At 34.2% G+C, this 20,518-nt stretch overlaps 1 protein-coding gene and 1 non-coding gene across 3 annotated transcripts in view; one reads left to right on the top strand and one right to left on the bottom strand.

Annotated features, from left to right (window-relative positions):
• EPC2 (enhancer of polycomb homolog 2) overlaps window positions 1-20,518 on the top strand; it is a 129,443-nt gene that overhangs the window by 37,422 nt on the left and 71,503 nt on the right. For both annotated transcript variants that reach the window (XM_045826754.1, XM_045826741.1), the window contains exon 2: window positions 7,122-7,281. In XM_045826754.1, the coding sequence (XP_045682710.1) occupies window positions 7,122-7,281 (160 nt within the window). The remainder of the gene's footprint in view (window positions 1-7,121; window positions 7,282-20,518) is intronic.
• On the bottom strand, window positions 14,018-14,123 carry LOC123814413. The gene has a single exon (XR_006784906.1). It is a non-coding gene; the product is annotated as a U6 spliceosomal RNA (small nuclear RNA).

Raw genomic sequence — 20,518 nt, 5'->3', positions numbered from 1 at the left:
AAACTCAACAACTGTCAACAACGGAACCTAAAAATACAAAACCAACACAAACAAGTAGAACAGGAGCAGAAGCACCAAAATGGAGATCACATGAAAGGTTATCAGTGGGGAAGAGGATGGGGGAGAACGGAGAAAAAGGTAAAGGGAATAAGAAACATAAACATTAGGTACAAAATAGACAGGGAGAGGTTAAGAATAGTATGGGAAATGGAAAAGCCAAAGAACTTATATGTATGACCCATGGACATGTTATGAACATGAACTAAGGTCGGGGAATGCTGGTAGAGGGTGTACAGTTCAGAGGGAAATAAAAGGGAGAAAAAATGGGACAACTATAATAGAATAATCAGTAAAATATATTTTTAAAAATATAGTTTGAAAAGCACATTTTTAATTTTGAAGAGTATCAGTTTATTACTTCTTCCATTTATAATTTGTGGTTTTTATACTCTGAAAAATCTTTGCCAAGTCTAGGGTCACAGATTTTTCTCCTGTATTTTCTTATAGATGTTTTAGAAGTTTAGGCTTTATGTTTAATTCTGTGACCCTATTTATGTTTAATTCTTATGTTTAATTAATTTTTGTGTATAGTATGAGGTGAGAACATTAGGCTCATTTTTTAAATCATTTCAGTCCAGACCATTTGTTGAAAAGACTGTCCTTTACCCCCATTTAATTAGCACTTTTCTCTCAAATTCATTACCTGTATGTGTGTAGGTCTGTTTCTAGACTTCTTTTATCTGCATTGCATTGTATGTTTGTCATTATGCCAGTAACAACACACTGTTGTTGATTGATTTAGCTTGTAGTCAGATTGTATATGTTCTTCAAATTTATTCTTTTTCAGGGTTGTTTTTGCTATTTTATTTTTTTTGCCTTCCCATTTGAATCTTAAAATCAGCTTGTCCATTTCTTTCTTTCTTTTTTTTTTTAAGCCTATTGGGGCTTCGATTGGGGTTATGATGAATGTCTTATCTAGATGAGTGATTTTCTTTTTTCAATCCTCACCTGAGGACATGTTTAGTTTTTAGAGAGAGAGAAGGGAGAGAGACATTGATTGGTTGCCTCCTATACGTGCCCCACCCAGGGGTGGAACCCCCAGCCTAGGTATGTGCCTTGATTGGAAATTGAATTGGCCACTTTCTGGTGTACAGAATGAGGCTCCAACCAGCTGAGCCATGTGGCCAGGGCTAGATCAATGATTTTCAGCCAGTGTGCCTCTCAGCACACTGGTGTGTCACAAGAGTTTTTAAAACATGCAATATCTATTTAGTCAGGAGCAGTGACCTCTTTTCCCTTAGGCTGTCAAATTATAAAATGACAACAGCCAACACAACAGCAGTTGTCCACTGTGAGTGAATCAAAATTATACCTATTTTTTATCAGATCGGCAAAAAATCTATTTTCTGGTGTGCTGCAAAATTTTAGTTATTCGCCTCTGTGCGTCATGAGATGAAAAAGGTTGAAAATCACTGTTCTAGATCAATTTAGGGGAAAATTTATCCAAGAAAGGTTTTTCTGAATGTTATTCAACCTTCCAGTCCACAGTGGACCCTTACACCTTCCACTCCATTTATAATATCTTCTCCTTGTAATTCTTAACTAATATATGATCAGTTTTAAGAAAGTTTCATTGGTACTTGAGAAGAAGGGTCATTGGGTATAAAGCTTGATCCTTATTAAGTTGCACAGGTCTTTCCTTGCCTGTTCTTTGTCCACTTGTTTTGCCTTATGCTGAGTGGTGTGTTAAAGTTACTGATTATTAGTGTGTCTTATCTATTAGTCCTTGCATATCCTATAGCTTTGCTTCACAAAAAATGGTCGCTGAGTTATATGATGTATAGATATTCATAAATGATATGTAGATACTGAAAATCTTTGTTGTGATTTGTGGTTTTTATGTAGGTCATGCTTATTGCTCTTTGGCTTGAATTCTGCTTGTCTGATACTGTTCTACTTCTGATTGCCTTTCATTACAAGATAAACTTTCATCTGTGCCTTTAATTTTATTCTTTCTGAACTACTGTCTGTGTGTGTTGTATATAACATATGTTCCTTCAGTTATGAGACAAGTTAAAAATCTTGTTTTCATAGATAAGTAAAGTCCATTTATTTTTATTGATATGGCTAAAATTTTCAGTTCTTTAATAGTTAATTTTTCAAATTTTTGTTATTTGTTACAAAAACATATATTTGTTATGTTTCTTTGTCTTTATTTTTTTGCTCTGTTTTCTAAAGAGATTGAATTTGGTATTTAAGAAGGGTTTTTTTTTTTTTTCAATTTCACATTTTTAGATGCATTATTTTCACTTCAATGTGCAGGTCTTTGAACACTAGTCTTCCAGCCTTTCCACTGTCATTGATGTGTGTGTGTGTACACACTTTTGCTGAAATTTTTCAGCCTGCCTGCCTCCCTCTCTCCCCTCCCTTCCTTTCTTCCTTTCTTTTTCTCACCTGAGAACATTCTGTCATTGCTTTTAGAGAGAGATTGCTTTTAGGAAGGGAGGAAGGGAGGAAGGGAGAGGGGTTTGTTTTTGTTTTCGTTTTTGTTTTTGTTTAGAGAGAGGGGAAGGGAGGAAGAAAGAAGAGAAACATTGATTGGTTGCCTTTTTGTACACGCCAAAATGCTCCTCAACCAGGACCAAACCCACAACCTAGGCATGTACCCTGACCAGTAATTGAACCAGCGACCTTTTCATTTGCAGAATGATACCCAACCAACTGAGGCACGTTGGCTAGGGTTCCAGTTTCTTCTTGATTGTAGGAAACCAATGTGAAGATGGAATGCACTATCCAGTGTAGCCACCAGTCATTTGTGGCTATTGAGTACTTGAAATATGGCTTATCTGAACTGAGATGTTCTATATATGTAAAAAACAAACTAGATTTTGTAGACTCAGTATAGAATAAAAAACACAAAATATCCCCATACATTTTTAAAATTGATTACATGTTGAAAGGAAAATGTTGTAAATGTGTATATATTGGCTTAAATAAAATGTTACTCAAATTAATTTTGTCTTTTTACTTTTGTAAGTATGTGTATTAGATAATTTGAATATATGGTTCACATTTGTGGCTTATGAACAGTGCTATTCTAATAGATTCCTCAAAAGTCTCTTATAGAATTCTCTGAGTTTTTTCTTCATCCTTGATACTCAAAGGACAACTTAGCTGTATGAAAAGTCCTTAGTTCACACTTTTCATTCACTGAGGTTTCTAAAAGTGCTGCTTCATTGATGTTTTTATTATATGTTGCTTCTAAAGTCTAACATAATCTGATTATTTTGGCCTTTTAAGTTATTATAGTAATTGGTATTACTGTTACTATTGTTTGGAGGCTGTGAGGATTTTTTAAATTTCTTTTGAAATAGTTTCATTCAAATACATGTCAGAGTAGGTTGCTCTGGGGTTACTTTTGCCAGGTACTAGGTGAGGTGTTTTTGGTTTTTTTTTTTTCTTACGAAAAACACATTCCCTAAAATATACTATTTTAACCATATTTAAGGGTCCAGTACAGTAGTGTTAACTATATATATGCAGCAGATGTCTAGCACTTTTTTTTTTTTTTTTTTTTTTTACCTTAGAAAACTGAAACTCTATCTGTTGAACAACTTCCCCTTTTCCTTCTCCTTCCAGCCCCTGGCAACCAACATTTTACTTTGTGTTCTAAAATTTGAGTATTTTAGACCTCATACAAATGAAATTTTGTAGTACTGGTCTTTTTATGGCTGGCTTATTTCACTTAGCATAATGTCCACAAGGTTTATCCATGCTCTAGCATGTGTTAGAATTTCCTTCCTTTTTAGGGCTGAATAATATTCCATTGCATGTGTATAAGTATACCACATTTTCTTTATCTATTCATCTGTCAATAAACACTTGGGTTGCTTTTACCACTTGGCTGTTGTGACTACCCGCAGTGAACATTGGTGTGCAAATTTCTCTCCAAGATACTGCTTTCAACTTTTTTAAATGTACATCCAGAAGTGGGATTGCTGGATCATATGGTAGTTCTGTTTTTGGAATATTGTCTTCCAGTCCATGAAAACTGAGTGTCTTTCCTTTTTACTTATGTCTTATTTAATTTCAACAGTGTTTTGTGGTTTTTAATGTACAGCTCTATCACTTCCCTGGTTAAATTATTTCTGAGTATTTTTTTTCTTTTCAATACTGTTGTAAATGGGAATGTTTTCTTAATTCCCTTCATAATTGCTCATTGTTAGTGTATGGAAAGAGCTTTGTGTGTTGATCTGTCCTGTAACTTTATTGAATTTGTTTACTTATTTTAATAGGTTTTTATGAAATCTTAAGGTTTTCTACATAAAACATGTTATCTGTGAACAGAGATTATTTTACTTTTTCCTTTCCAATTTGGATACCTTTTTTTTTTCTTGGTAATTGTTGTCACTAGTACTTAGAGTACTGTGTTGAATAGAAGTGGTAAAAGCTGTAGCATCCTTGTCTTATTCCTGATTTTGAAAGGAAAGCTTTTAATTTTTCATCATTGTGTATATTAGTTGTGGGGTTTTCATATGTGGCCTTTATTATACACGGGTGGGTAAAAGTAGTTTTACACTTGTCTGTATGGAAAATACAATAATTAATAAATAATATAAGAATAAACTATTTCTCCTTGGCTGGTGAAGCTCAATGGATTAAGCATTGGCCTGCAAACAGAAAAGACTGGTTCGATTCCTGAGCAAGGCACATACATGTGTTGCGGGACAGGTCCCCAGTTGGGGGCATGTGAGAGACAACCAATTGATGTTTCTCTCTTTCTCCCTCCATTCCCCTCTCTCTAAAAATTAATAAATAAAACCTTTTAAAATTTGTTTTAAAAAGAGTAAACCTTCCCATACAACTGTAAGCCTACTTTTGCCCACCCCTGAGTATGAAAATTGAACAACACTCTTCACAAGGGAATTTAGAAAATATTGAGACAAATAAAAAACAAAAATACAGCATAACAAAACTTAAGGGTTGTAGCAAAAACAGTATTTCAAGGAACTGGAAAAAGAACAAACAAAACCCCAAATTAGCAAAACAAAGGGAATAAATATCAGAGCAGAAATAAATGAAGTAGTATTTAAAAACATAGGGAAAAAATCAGTGAAACAAAAAGTTGTTTTGAAAAGATTAACAAAATTGACAACCCCTCAGCTACATGAACTAAGGAGTTAATGCAAATGCTAAAGATTTGAAATAAAAGAGACATTAAAACTAATGGCATAGAAATAAAGAGAATAGTAAGAGACTGCTATAAACAATTACACACCAATGAATTGGATAATCTACAAGAAACAGATAAATATCTAGAAACATGCAGCCTATCAAGACTAAATCATGGAAACAAAAAAATCTGAACAAACCCATAACTACTAAGGATACCAAATCAGTAATCAAATATCTCTCAGCAAAGTAAAGCTCACCACCAAATGACTTCACTGGAGAATTCTACCAACATAAAAAGAATTAACACCAGTCCTTAAACTCTCCGAGAAAAAATTAAGAAAAAGGGGAAATTTTCAAATGTGTTTTATGAGGCCACTATTATCCTGATACCACAATCAGACAAAAATACTACAAGGAGAGTGGAGGGAGGAGGAAATGAGTGAAGGTGGCAAAAGTTACAAACTTACAGTTACAAGATTAATAAAATTCTGGGAATATAAAGTACAGAATGGTGACTATATATCATGACGGGGGGGATTGATTCCTGGAATGCAAAAATAAAAATTTATCGATATATTACACCATAATAAAAGAATCAAGGACAAAAACCACATGATCGTTTCAATTAATGCATTAACAAAATTCAACATTCTTTCATGAAAAAAACAAACACTCAACAAACTAGCATAGAGGAAAATTACCTGAATTCAGAGTGAGGCAAAAGCAGGTTTACAGTTGTTTGCATGGAAAATACAATACGTTAACATTATAATACAAGAATAAACTGTGTTTTACATGTTCCCAATTAGAAACCTACTTTTGCCCCACCCTGTATGTGTTGATGTAAGAAAAGTCCAGACCTGTAGAGAATTTTTATCAGTTTACTTGAGCCAAACTGACTGACATCTGCAGGGGAGCAAGATCTCAAATGCTCCAGAGGATAACAGCTTTGTAGCTTCTTTTATGCATGGAAATTGAGGAGGGAGTGTGAGGAAGATTGCAGGAATGTGGACACAAGCAAGGTAAGGATTGGATTACAGGATACTTAAGATTATGCACTCTTTAGGAGGGGTCTGAAAGGGGCATTTCAAAACCATGTTAACCTACAAGCACAGAAACAATGCACAGGGCTTTCTTAAGGCAAAAAAAAAACAACCCTTTTTTGGTTTATATATTCATTGATTGCTTCTTGTATGTGCCCTTGCCTGAGATCAAATCCACAATCTGGGCATAATGGGACAGTGTTCTAACCAGCTGAGCTACCCAGCCAGGGCCTTATTCACTGGGTGATCTTTAACCTTGAATCTGAATATGAAGGGGATTTCTTGGAGAGTAACATAACCTAGTTTTTCTTCCATAAGGTAAAGTTGGTTTGTTGGGAATGATCCACAGTAGGTCAAGGAAGAAAAGTAGGCAGTAAGTGTTGGAGGTAATGAAAAGTTCTTAGGATCTCGTTGTATTATATAGGGACTTTTTGTTTAACTTTTGCCTCTTGCATATCATTTCATCTTTCTTTGAATTATCCAGAATTTTATGCTTTTGAAGTTTCAAGTACATAAACACAGAAGAACTTAAAATCTGTCATAAAAATTATTTTCCTGTGTTTGTATATTTGTTTGTAATTTGTTACTGCTGACAGACAGCTCAATTACTTTAACAAAGAGTCAATTTTCTTGTAATTAAGATGTTAAATACTAGTTTGTGAATATGTACATTTTTTCAAAAATTCTACTTATTAAAATTATAATCATCTAAGGTGATATCAGTATAAACACAACTATTAAAGAAAAATGATAGCAATGGTTTCTGTAGGTCTGTTGCAAAGGAAGTATTTATAATTGATTCTTAAAGCACTTTGCTATTATTAAACAGTAAAATTTAAATATAATTTTGCATTGAAGTAATATTATTAAGTCAACTTATGTTGCTTACTTTACCTTTTCCAGGAACATCATTTACAGCGAGCTATTTCAGCACAGCAAGTGTTTAGAGAAAAAAAAGAGAGCATGGTCATTCCAGTTCCTGAGGCAGAGAGCAACGTCAACTATTACAATCGCTTGTACAAAGGAGAGTTTAAACAACCAAAACAGTTCATTCATATTCAGCGTAAGTTTGCTAATTCATTATTTTCTGTTTGTAATTTAAAATCCTTTCTCTCTTTTGCCCAAACAGAATTTAATTTTTCAATTTATATACACGGATAATAGAAATGTAAAACATTAAAGAATAAAATCCCTCTACTTATATCTGAACTTTGAGATTTTGAGTGTTAATTGCATTTGGAACATTTGATGTTTATGTAGTGTAGGATTTTGTATAGCACTTATACTTTATTATATGGCTACAAGTTGGTGGATTACCAAGTCTAAATAAGATTTATTTTAAAAGCCTAATGGTTGTAATGCTAATTAGGTGTGAGTTCTGAAATTGTTTAGAATTAGATCCTACCTTCATCTAGTTACTATAAAATTCTGATTCTGCCTCCTTGATACTCTCTTAGGTTTCCTTCCATTGTTACTATTTAAATGATCGCCATCTCTTGCCTAAATTTAATCTCATAACTATTATGTTACCCCCCACCCCACCCCAATCTCATACCCTTACTATATACAAAGTCGACCAGTACCAGAGTGGTCTTCCTGATGTGTCGCTTTGGCTTAAAATCCTACCGTTCTTTATTGTCTACAGTAGCAGTTTTCAGCTGACAGAGACATACTAGTGTCTTGTCTGATAGTGTCTAACACACACATACCCCTTGAGTAATTTGTTACAATAGATTCCAGAACTCCTTTAGGCCTGCCTGTCTGAGCATCTCTGGTATGTAGCTTGATAATAAGAATTTTTTTTAAGTTTCTCAAGTAATTCTGAAATGTCTCCAAATATAAGACTGTGACTGTGAGATCTATTTTTTATTGATTCTAAGATGTACATTTTTTTCATTTATCTTTAAAATGAGATTGCATTTTAAATTGCTATTCTCCTGGATTGAGTTCTGATTGGGTTCTAAAGAGAATCTACATTTGTTTCTGCTGGGCATCTGAGGATACTACTAATCTGAGACTATTTTAAATGTTTTGCTTGTTTGTTTTTTGACCACACTGGTAGCTTTAGTTCAGACTACAGACCTCCTTGGAGTTTAAATCTCTGGGGAGGCTCCCCCCACCCCCACCCCATCTACCTAAGGGCAAGTGGAGAAATAGTCTTTTGCTTTTCTTTTTCTGCACGGGCAGTTGTTTCCTTACCCTACACTGGAATTGTTGCCCTTTGGTAGTGCAGCTTTATGCAGGAGCATTTCAGCAAACTTCTTAATAAGACTCCAGCACAAAGTTTTCTTTTTCTTACTATACATAAAGTCATGGTGCATGTTATAATTCATTGATGGCGGTTTAGATTTGACAGAACTCAGGTAATGGCCAATTCTCCATGTTGAGTACAAGGTACTTTGTGATTTGTTCCCTGACTGCTCTGTTAACCTCATTCCCTGTTGCTCTTTCCCTGACTCTGACCATAGGGACCGAATAAAAATTATACACATTTGCCTACTTTAACATTTCACAATTCCTTACATGTGCTTGCTATTCAATATTCAAGTCTTATTTCCCTTCCTAAAGCTCATTTAAGACCCCCTAACTCCCTTACGAAGTTTACCCTAACTTTTCTCATTCTACCTCTCTTCTTTGCTTATCCGAGTATCCTATACATAACCTCTGTTAGAGGACTTATTATATATCATTGCAGTTATTTGCAGCCATTTTCTTTCTCTCCTTTTAGACTATGAGTTCCTTGAGAACAGAAGACTTACTTTTATTTTCTCTTTGTGTCTTTAGAGTAAAGTACATGGCTTATAGATGCTCAATAAATGGCATTTTTGTTGACTGATTAAATTGTTTTTAAGTGGCTTTCATAGGCTGTTAGGTGTCAACCATTTTCCAGAGACTTTTTTCTCTGAAGCATTTAAGAGAAACACACGACGAAAAATTATTTGTTGTAGGTTTCCTTTGTGTTCTTCAATTTTGAGTCCTTTTAGCTTATTGAATTTGCCTTATCTTTGTTTCAGGAAGGATTTAGCTGTTCACAACAGGAATTTTAACAGTCTCTCAAGCCGAAGTTCCCTTTTTTTTTTAATAACAGTATAGCCAGACAACAGGACTATTTATAAAAACCATTTTAAGAAACCAGGAATCAGGACATTAGATGTAACTTACCTGGCCCATTACCTGACCTTACCTGGCCTTATCGGGCCCATTGGATACAGTAAACATTAATCTTGTTTTAATTTTTTTAATTTCATTTTATTCTATTGTGAAAAATGAAATAAAAATAATAGAAAATTAATTTAACTTTTTGTTTATCAGCATATATATTCTACATGCTATACAATTTCATATTATGCATATAATGTTTATTCTTTCTACTTATATTTTTTTAAGTTTCTCATGTTTTATATAATCTCTTATTTTTACTTTCAATGTAGATTACTTTTTCATTAAATTGATATTCCTTGCTTTCTTGCGTATATGCCTATTATTGGCTTTAAGGTTATCTGTAGTAAACCTTAATCTTATGTAATTGAAATTTTTTTTCCAGGAAGGCTTTTAAAAAAAGGGGGTTTTTTTTTTTTTTTTTTTGTTTTTTGGATATAACTTCTTTCTAAACCCTTAAATACAAGGAATTCAGATAATGTTGCTCTGGATTTTTTCTTTTCTTCTTTTGGTGATTTGAAAGAGTCCCCGTTTGCTTGGCTAGAAAAAGATACCACAAAATTGCAACAGTAGGGTGGCCTCGTTCAGGCCCATCATATTGCTTACCTGGGTTTTGACAGAACCCTCTTTTTTGGTCTCTCTCCTGTAGTCTCCTTGCCTTCCAGTCCATTATCCACACTGCCACTATTGTAATTATTATCCATTTAGAATTTTTTCAACACTCTCTGATACCTATAGGATAAAATTTTATTATCTTTGTATATATAATGTTTAAGATCCTTTGTGCCTGTCCAGCCACAGTTCCCTGTGTGTTCTTCTACTATGGCACCAGCCTTATTGAAATGAACTGTTGGGGGCTGTTTCCTTCTCTTGACTTTAAACTCCTAAGAAACAGAAGCTCCACCTCATTCACTGCATAATCCTTACAGTCTTGATACACTTTTTTCTTCCACTTTCTGTAACTCTTCATACTTTTAGGTATAATAATGAGCTCCTTGCAACTCACAGCTCTCTGACTTATGCCTTATTTTGTTATGCCTTTAAGTCTTCATATAACCCTTTACTTTTCTGCTCCACTTGTTAAAGCATAACTTGTTCTCCACGTCTTATCTCCAGGATTACCTGTAGGAGCCTTTTCCTGACCCCTTTAAGCCCTTGGCAATGTTTACCTTAAGTCTTCCTGTATCAGGTGTGCACCTTCAGTGTGGCAATGACCATTTCAGTTGTGATTGTTGCCCTTTGTTGCCTCAATACAATGCTCATTGAGAGCAGGGGATCTTTTTTCTTTTAATTTCACTTCCTAGTATAGTGCCTAGCATGTGGTTGTGTGTGTAATTATTTGCCCAATAAATAAATTAGTGAATGGATGGTTGAAGATAAAAGCATACACATCTGGCATTTTTCAGACATCAGGCTTGTAGGACTCAAAATTGTGTACAGAATCAAATATAAGAATACAGTTATTAGTGTGTACAGTGAAATTGAGAGACCCACTGTGTGGATCCAAGTTAAAAGTTAAAAGTGAATTCTATTACTCACCAACAGTGTCATTTTAGGGCAAAAAGTGTCTGCCAAGAAGGAGCTGGGAGTGGAATGACTCCAGTTTTGATAGGGGTGTGAAAGAAACCTTGTTTTTTTCTGTCCTTTTTAGTACCAGTTCTCCATAGTCACCCATGTTGTATTCTGGGGAACTTGATTACAGCACACTGGGGTATTCTTACCAAATTGGAAGCATCTTGGAAGCACATAGAAGACCCAGGATACTCAAACTGTTCCTCATTTAGGCTAAACTACGCACTGATCAATTTTTTGTGTTACGTGTGTAGAAAATGCTACCTTCATTTTACTTACAGTTAAGTTATACCTGCAGTTACAGCAGATTTACTTTGGGTACCTCAACACAGATGTTATAATTCTTTAATTCCTTTTGGAGTTTAAGAACTTCATTAAGTGGGTGGGTGGGCTAGAATGGGAGTAAAAGGGAGAAAACTGTACTTGAACAATGATGAAAAGAAAATTAAAAGAAAAAAAAGAACTTCATTAAGTTTAGAATTCAAACATTTCTTCTTAAGGAAATAACTTTGTTTACTTTGTATTAGGTTATTTATTTTTACCTCCCATGACCTTTCATTTAATAGTAGTCTTTTACAGTTCACATCAGGTATCAGGATTTTAGAACATGATGGAACTTGAGATATTGTTTCATTAAGTATTCTGAGGTTAATTTTTGTCTAATTTTTAATTCAGTTAGGTGGTTCTTGATAGCAGTACTACCTTTCTTGTATTGGTAGGAAGCTTCACTTCCCCTTCACTGCATTACACATACAAACACAAATTAGTAGACCATCTCATTGCTTTTTGGCTGAAAGGATAGGTGGGGTAGCACCCTCTTATCTGTTAGGTAACAAAAGCAACTCTAGCAAAGGAAATTGAATTCTGTTCTTTTGTATCTGTGGCCAAGATCTTAAGCCCTGGGAAAATTCCTGTGTGTGAGTACTTTACTGTATACCTCAGAACACTTGAGACTGGCTCCTTCTCAATCTGAGTAAGCAGACCAGTATGTGCTGGAAAAAGAAGAAAAAAATATTCCATTTATTAAATGTAAAGTGGACCTGAATAGTCCACTAGACTTTGAGCAAGAGTGAAACAGATGGACGCTGGCCTAACATCCAACTTCAATTTCATTATCCTTGGAATATCCTTTGCTATTCTCATTAAACAAAAATGATGGTAATTGACCTTTGTCCCTGGTGAGACAAACACGTTTTGATTGGAAAGAGTTGAAAAACATCCCAAATGAAGAGCAGCACTGTTTTGTTTTATACAGTTAAACTTCTTGGTGAAAAGGATGCATTCTAGGGACATCATTTTCTTGTAAAACTCAGTGGAGATATATTAAGAAGTCAAATTGAGCACAAGTCCCATGAAATGACATCAAACATTTAGTAAATAGTAAAAAAAAAAAAACAGAGTCACAAGTGAAAAAGCAGATTATATCAGATTTATAGAGAACAGATTCCAAGTGAAGCTGGACGCCAGGTCCTGGTGATTAGAGAAGGCAATCTACACTCAGATGAGGTGGCTTTAAGTATTTCCCTCTCTTCTCAATACTGGGCTGACCCTCCTGTCTTTGTGTAAAGCTGTGAGTGTGGGCTGAAATGGTAGACCTTTATTTGGGTAGCTACTAATCCAGAAAGGAGGGGGAACCCCTGAACTCAGAAAATATTAAATATTAAGGTAGTGCCAGGTATTTTGGGGAAAAGCAAAATAATCATTTGACAGTCTGGGATAGAGAGATGAAAGAAGTTTAGATACAAGGAGAATGCTCCTTAGTTCTGTAATGCATTTATTTATATCCACTATGAAAAAAAAATTGTTTGAGGTGATTGTGAATAAACACAGTGCAGTAGATTAAAGACCACAGTTAAAGAAATCAGGGAGAGAAAATACTATAGTAAGAGATAAATTTAATGCACAGTGGTACATATTTTTAGGCATGATATAATTGATAGACAAAGCAAAAAAGTAATGTTGGTGTTTTCTTTCTTTTGGAGATTTTATTTATTTATTTTTAGAGGAAAAGGGAAGAAGAAAGACCGGGAGAGAAGGGGGTGATTTGCATGCCCCCTTCTGGGAACCTAGCCTGCAACCTAGGCATGTGCCCTGACTAGGAATCAAACTGGCAACCCTTTGGTTTGCAGGCCTGCACTCAGTCCCCTCAGTTATACCAGCCAGGGCATGATGTTGGTTTTAAGGTGCATATTTCATTGCATGTTTCCTGACACTGAAGCATTCAGAACTCTTCTGTGGGGCCACACAAATAAGATACTATCGTGCAGCCCAGCAGCACACCTGATTGTGCTAACAGGAGTTACTAGAAATAGGCCTTCAACACACTCATGTAGCATATCCATGGAAGATTCTTCAGTGACACCACACTGCCCTGAGAGTTGGACTGCAACCTTTCTAGAGTCTTCTCTGTCTCTCTGTCTACCATAAAAGACTAAATTTTCTTCCCATCTGATGCCAGTAATAGAATTCATGGGCTGCCTATGTATAAAAATATTTCCTCATATGCTTATTTTCTGAATTTTAATAGAAAACTAAACTTTTCTTTCCATAGTTATGGGGAAAAGCATAATAAAATATTTAACATTTCATATTGTGCTCACAAATACATTTGTATTTGTGTTTTACATGTTAATGCCAGTTCTCAAATCTTATGAGGCAGCTAATATTTTTACCTCCTTTTTAAAATATGTTTTATTGATTATGCTATTACAGTTGTCTCTTTTTTCTCCCCTTTATTTCCCTGTGCCCTGCACCACCCCTCCCACCAGCATTCACCCACCCCCTTAGTTCATGTCTGTGGGTCGTACATATAAATTCGTTGGCCTCTCTGTTTCCTATACTATGCTTAACCTCCTGTTGTCTACTTTGTACCTGCCATTTATGCTTCTTATTCCCTGTATCTTTTCCCCCATTCTCCGCCCCCTTCCTTGCTGATAACTCTCTAATTGATCTCCATTTGTATGATTCCATTCCTGTTCTAGTTGTTTGCTTTGTTTTTGTTTTTGTTTTTAGGTTCAATTGTTGATAGTTGTGAGTTTGTTGTCATTTTACTGTTCATATTTTTAATCAAAAATATGGAATTCTTCAGGAATTTGTGTGTAATCCTTGCACAGAGGTCATGCTGATCTTCTCTGTAACATTCAATTTTAGTATATGTGCTGCCGAAGCGAGCACTTTTTACCTTCTTTTTAATGGAAGATTAAATAGCCCAAGGTAATGCAGCTAGCAACTGAGTCAGAATTCAGACCCAGGCCTTCTGGCTCTTACTGCTTCTCAGTTATACCTCATTATTTTGAGATGCAAATACTGATGCACATTAAACAGAAATCCATACCATTCATGTGTGGTTGATAATTGAATCAGTGGAGTAAAGCATTGCTCCCTCTCCCCCTTTTTTTTTATGAATAAATTGATGATGGTTTGCCTGCTGATAGGAAAAGGAGTCCTGGATGTGAAAGACAGGAGCAGACACCTGCTATGACATTTTTCTGGTTTGGCCTAGCAGGGTTGCTTAATAAGTGAAAAACACTGTGCTTGGGGATGAGAGGATGTGCTAGAAAGAGGGAAAAGCCTGAAGAAAAGGGAGCCATAAGAGTTATAAAAACAAGAAATAAAAACAGATTTTTTTTTAATCCTAAGCAGATTTTACAGTTCTGCTTAGGATATTGTGGAGTTCCAGCGAAAGTGGGTGAGTTTTAGCATTTAGAAAGACCTAAGATCTAATTTTTTGTAAAAAGCCTTTTAAGTTGTATCAATCAAAGATATTGGGGGAGAAAGCCACTAGGGTAACACTATGGGCTGAGCCTTAAAAAAAATTCTCATTCCATACATGTCTAACATGCACACAGGTGTACACACACACACAGGAAGTAAGAAATCAGGCAAGACCTTTGGGCTCCAGTAACTAACAGAGTTGAGCTAGAGAATCTCTTTTAGTGCCTCTGGGTGTCCTGGCTTTCTCCAAGTCCAACCCATCTTTGAAGATAATCCTGCAACACTAATAGAGGGAGGCCCAAGTTAGGAAAGGGCTCTGTAGTAGGTACCGATTTATTTCTAAAACCTCCATCTAAGCGTGGCTGCTAAGTTTGCTTTGGGTGGAATGAATTGGACTGCATAGGACCTTGGTCAAGTGGGCTGTATTTTCTCTGTTTAAAAAAATACAGTTAACAATACCTCTTGTGATTCTTCAGAGGAAGCTAAAATAGATACTGGAAGTAATGTACAAGATGAAAGGATGAAAAAACCTTTAGAATGAGTTTTTAAAAAATAATCCAAGATGGTAATATTTTAGTGATTAAAAGAATTGTTTTCTCACTGACATTTTTCAGTAACGTCCAACTAATCAAAATTGTAGAGATGTAAGACCCCTCTCCCCATGGAGGTTAAACAAAAGCCACTCCACCCCAACTCCCAGTTGGACCTTGTTCAAAAGTAGTTCTTTCTCATCACTGGGTTAAGAATATCCTCTGTTTTCCTGATAAAACTAAGAAAATTGGGTGTTTCGGATTTGGGGGTTTTTTTTTTTGGTTTTGTTTTGGTTTTTTTTTTGAGAAGTCGACATTTATTCTCTATAATGAAAAGTAAAATGCTCATTGCAGAAAAAATTATCTCTTATCTCACAGAGATAACCATGGATAAAAGTTGTATTTAACTGTACACTATTATAAAGAATTAGTTTTGTATTTGTCAGTAGTCAACAGGAATCCATAAGGAAAACAAGCCAGTACTAAAGGTCTTTATTTAGACTTTAATTAAGGAATTTAGGACCAAAGTTATTTGTGGTTTTGTTATATTAGTAAAATATGAATTTGTATATTAGTAAATTAGAAATCTGCATTAGTAAAATAAAATTTTCATTTCAAGGAAAAATAAGATTTTAGGCTTTTGGAAAAAGTTAATTTATTTTTTTCAAGAGGTAGTGTCTAAAGAACTTTTTAATATAATCTAACTAAGAGACATTTACAGTCTTACCAAATCCAACTATATAATGTTTTTGAGACGTCATAAAGTTTGTAATATGCCAATATTTATGTCCTTTCAGGGCATATTTATAACTTCAGTTTTCCTGAGGAAATACTCTCTGAGGTTTTTTTCCCCCTTTTTCTTCCCAAGGGGAATTAATTGCTGGAGTGCTTAAGAAACAAAGTGTGTACAATTTACTATTAATGGGACATTCCACGCCGGTACTCACTAGTCATTAACAAGGTGGGCCAGATCAACGTGAATCAAGGTATCTGGCTCATCTAGAGTTTTAGATACTTATATTGAATGGGTTAAAAAAAATCACACCTATTTTACATGATTACTTGAAAAATAAAATGAAATAATATTGGAACAACTGCTGTTAATTTGACATGTTTCTACCCTCTACCAACCTCTTAACAAAACCATAACCACATCTGCAAAACTTTAGGTGAGAGCCAGTGAGATCTAGATTTAGAGAACCACATTTTGTACAATTTTAGGCAGTATTTTGTAACCGACTAGTTAAGATGAGAGATGACAGAATTGAACATAACTAATTGTCCATCTGTGGAATGTGGAAATGAAATATGTTTAGGTATGGTTCCATAATATCTGATGATGATTAATACATATTGAGTATTAATGATTTGCTAAATATTTTTAGTAGTCTGTTTTATTTCATACCTGTGAAAACTATATGAGGTAGGAAAATTATTTTTCATTTTACAGAGATTATAATGATCTGTTGTAAATATAGAGAGTTTTAGGAGCATGTTCCCAAGGCCTTTTAAGTAGAGGAGCCAGAATTTGAACGAGGCAGTCAGATTCCAGAGTTCGTTAAGGTGCACAGCATAATGATTTGATTTAAAAATGTGAAATGATTACCACAGTAAGTTTCACCCATCACTTCATATAGTTACCAAAAAATTTTTTTTTCCTTGTGATGAGAACTCTCAAGTTTTACTTTCTGAACAATTTTCATATATATCATATGGTAGTGTTAACTATAGTCATGTTTTGCACTACATCCTAGTAGTTATAACTAGAAGTTTGTATTTTTTTTGATTGTCTTCATCCAGTTCTCCCTCTCCTCACTTCCAGTAGCCACAAATCTGATCTCTTTTTTCTATGAATTTGGTTTTTGCCTTTTTTTAAGATTCCACATTTAAGTGAGATCATACTATATCTGTCTGACTTATTTCACTTAGCATAATGCTGTCAGGGTTCATCCATGTTGTCACAAATGCAGGATTTTCTTTTTTCTTTTTTGTAATGGCCGAATAATATTCATTGTATACATGTACCAGAACTTCTTTATTCATTCATCTGTCAGTGGACACTTGGGTTATTTCCAGGTTTTGGCTGTTGTAAATACATCTCCTATGAACATGGGGATGCAGGTATCTCTTCAACATAGTATTTTTGTTTGCTTTGGATTCATTCCCATCCATGGGATTACTGGGTCATTTTGTGGTTCTGGTTTTAGTGTTTTGAAAACCTCCAGACTGTTTCCATAGTGGCCATATCAATTTAATATTCTCAATATCAGCACACAGGGGTACCTTTTTCTCCATTTTCTCACTAGCATTTGTTATTTCTTGATCTTCTTGTGGTTTCTGTAGTTTTATATTTTCCAAAATGTCATATATGTAGGTGGAATTATACAGTACTTAGGCTTTTCAGACTGGCTCCTTTACTTAGCATGCATTTAAGATTCTTCTATGTCTTTTTTTGTGGCTTTACAGTTGATTTCTTTTTATAATTGAATAATATTCCATTGTATGGATATACCCCAGTTCATTTATTCATTCACCTGTTGAAGGACATCTTGCCTGATTGCTTCCAGTTTGGGGCAATTATGAAAAACACAAAACAAAACTGCTCAATATTTCTTTGCAGGTTATATCTTCTTGAAGTATTGATCCATCATCATTTCATAATGCCCTTCTTTATCACTGATAACTTTCCATGCTCTTAAATCAGCTCTATGTGAAATTAATATAGCTCCTCCCTTTTCTTTTTGTTTTTTAGTGTTAGCAGCGTATATTTTTCTCCATCCTTTTAATCTATATGTGTCTTTATATTTAAAGTGGGGTTATTGATAGATAAGAATTGAATCTTTTTTTGATTCATTCTAACAGTTTCTTTTAATTGCTGTATTTACACCATTGATGTTTAAAACAGTTACTGGTATAGTTGAGTTTCTATTTACCATGTTTGTTACTATTTCCAATTCATTGCCTTGGTTTTAATTGAGTATTTTATTGCTCATGTTTCTGTCCTTCTTAGCATATGAGTTACACTTAAAAAATTTAACAAAATTTGTTTTTAATGGTTGCCTTAGAGTTTCCACTATACATTTACAAATAATCCAAGGTCACTTCCAAATAGCACTGTATCACTTCTTGGATAGTACAAGCACCTTATAACAACAGAATACTTGATTCCTCCTGCTTGTTCCTTGTATCATTGCTGTCATTTGTTTGGCTTATGCATAAGCATACATAATCCGATACATTTTTACTATTATTTTGCACAAAATTGTTATTTGTTAGATCAATTAAAAGTAAGAAAAATAAAAGGTTTTATTTTACATTTACTTAATCATCATTCAGAGCTCTTTTTAAAATAAATCTAAGTTCCTGACCTATGTCATTTCCTTCTCTCTGAAGAACTAACACTTCTTGTAAGTGAGGTCTACTGGCAACAGATTTTCTAAATTTTTGTTTGCCTTAAAAGGTCTTTATTTATTTTTTTATTTTTGAAGGATAATTTCATAGGGTACAGAATTTATGTTGGTGAGTTTTTTCTCTCAGCGCTTAATTATTTCACTATGCTTTCCTCTTGTTTGCATGGTTTCTTTGGAGACTCAGATCTAATTCTTATCTTTGTTCCTCTCTATAGGGGAGATGTTCCCCCTGATCTCTTTAAAGATTTTTTTCTTTATAGTTGATTTTCTGAAACTTGAATGTGATATGCCTGGAAATAGTTTTGGGGGGCATTTTTTATGCCTAGTGTTCTCTGAGCTTCCTGTCAGTTTGGTGTCTGACATTAATTTGGGGGATATTTCAGTCATTGTTGCTTCAGATGATGGACCTATTCCTTTCTGTCCATCTCTTCCTTTTGGTAATGCTATTACATGTATGTTTTATAGTAGTCCCACAGTTCTTGGATATTTTATTTCTTTTTTTGTTTTGAAGTTTTTTTGTCTTTTCAGTTTTGGAAATTTCTGTTGTCATACTGTTTTTTTTTTTTAATTATTATTCTTTTTCAGAATTTCTATCTCTGTGCTTTTTCCAGCTGTGATAAGATGTTAAATTGGGAATTGAGGAATCTTACTGCTATAGGATGTAGAATTATAATGTCAGGTAGATTGTTTGGAAGAGAACATGGGTGGCACTGGAAGAATAATATTGTATATAGTTAATGAGTGAGATACTTGCTTCAAATCCACCCCTTCTTCTTCAGATACTTAATCACTTTATATTATAATTAAATATTACTTTATTAGATAGTTACCTAGGAGTAAGAAACATGTTTCATCTTTTTGATTACTCTCTCTTTAATTACTTTTCTGGCCCTGTTCTAGTGACATATAATATTAAAGAAACATTGGAATATTTATGAGTTATCTAATTTTCTGGAATACAGAATTTAGTCTTTGAGAACAGCTATATTAGATATTTGTGTCTTAGCACTGGCTTGTATTTAAACTAGAATATGAGTTCTGAGAAAATTGCTTAAATTATATATATAATACATACACATTTATTTACTTTTTGTTTTAACATATTAAATATTTTAAATTGGTCCAATTTTCAGTTTATGGAAAAGTTGCAAGAATAGTATAAACAATTCTCTATACCCTTCTCTGTCATTTCACTAGGTGTTAATATTTAATAATATTTGCTTTCTCTTTCTTTTTCTTTTTACTCTCATACCCTTTGTTTTAGTCATTCTCTTTTCCCCCATATTTTTGTTGCAAACCCTAAGTTAGAGATGTCATGCTCCTTTATTTGAGCATTTCAGTGCGTGTTTCTTTAAAACAGATTCTCTTACATAACCACAACACAGTTAACAAATTCAGTAAATTATCATTGATTTAATCATCTAATCTTAACTTTATTCCCATCTAATAGTTGACTGAATGATATTCTTTATAAGTGAAGGAAAACTCAGATGATATGTTACATTCAGTTGCCACACCTCTTCAGCCTGTTAAGTCTTTTTGTGCTTCATGCCACTGACACTTTGAGTACAGGCCATTTATTTTGTAGAATGTTCCTCAGCTTAGGTTTGTCTGTTTCCTCATTACTTGATTCACGTTAAAATAGGAGTTTTGTTGTTATTGCTGTTGTTTTATTGTGGTAAAAAATACTAAATTTTATCTCTAAACAGTTTTTAAGTGTCTCTTATAGTACTGTTAATTATACACATTGTTGTACAACAGAACTTCATCCTGTTAACCACTTTCTACTTTTTGTTTCTATTAATAATGGTGACCTTAAATACCTCATGTAAATGGAATCATATGGTATTTGTCTTTTTGTGACTGGCTTAGTTCACTTAATATGTCCTCATGGTTCATTGATTTTGACAAAAAA

Source organism: Phyllostomus hastatus, unplaced genomic scaffold, assembly GCF_019186645.2.
Source record: "Phyllostomus hastatus isolate PE091 unplaced genomic scaffold, TTU_PhHast_1.1 phas_contig_1, whole genome shotgun sequence".
In the NCBI taxonomy this organism is placed as follows: Eukaryota; Metazoa; Chordata; class Mammalia; order Chiroptera; family Phyllostomidae; genus Phyllostomus; species Phyllostomus hastatus.
The sequence above is the reverse complement of the archived record's forward strand: the minus strand, read 5'-3'. Positions and strand labels throughout refer to the sequence as shown.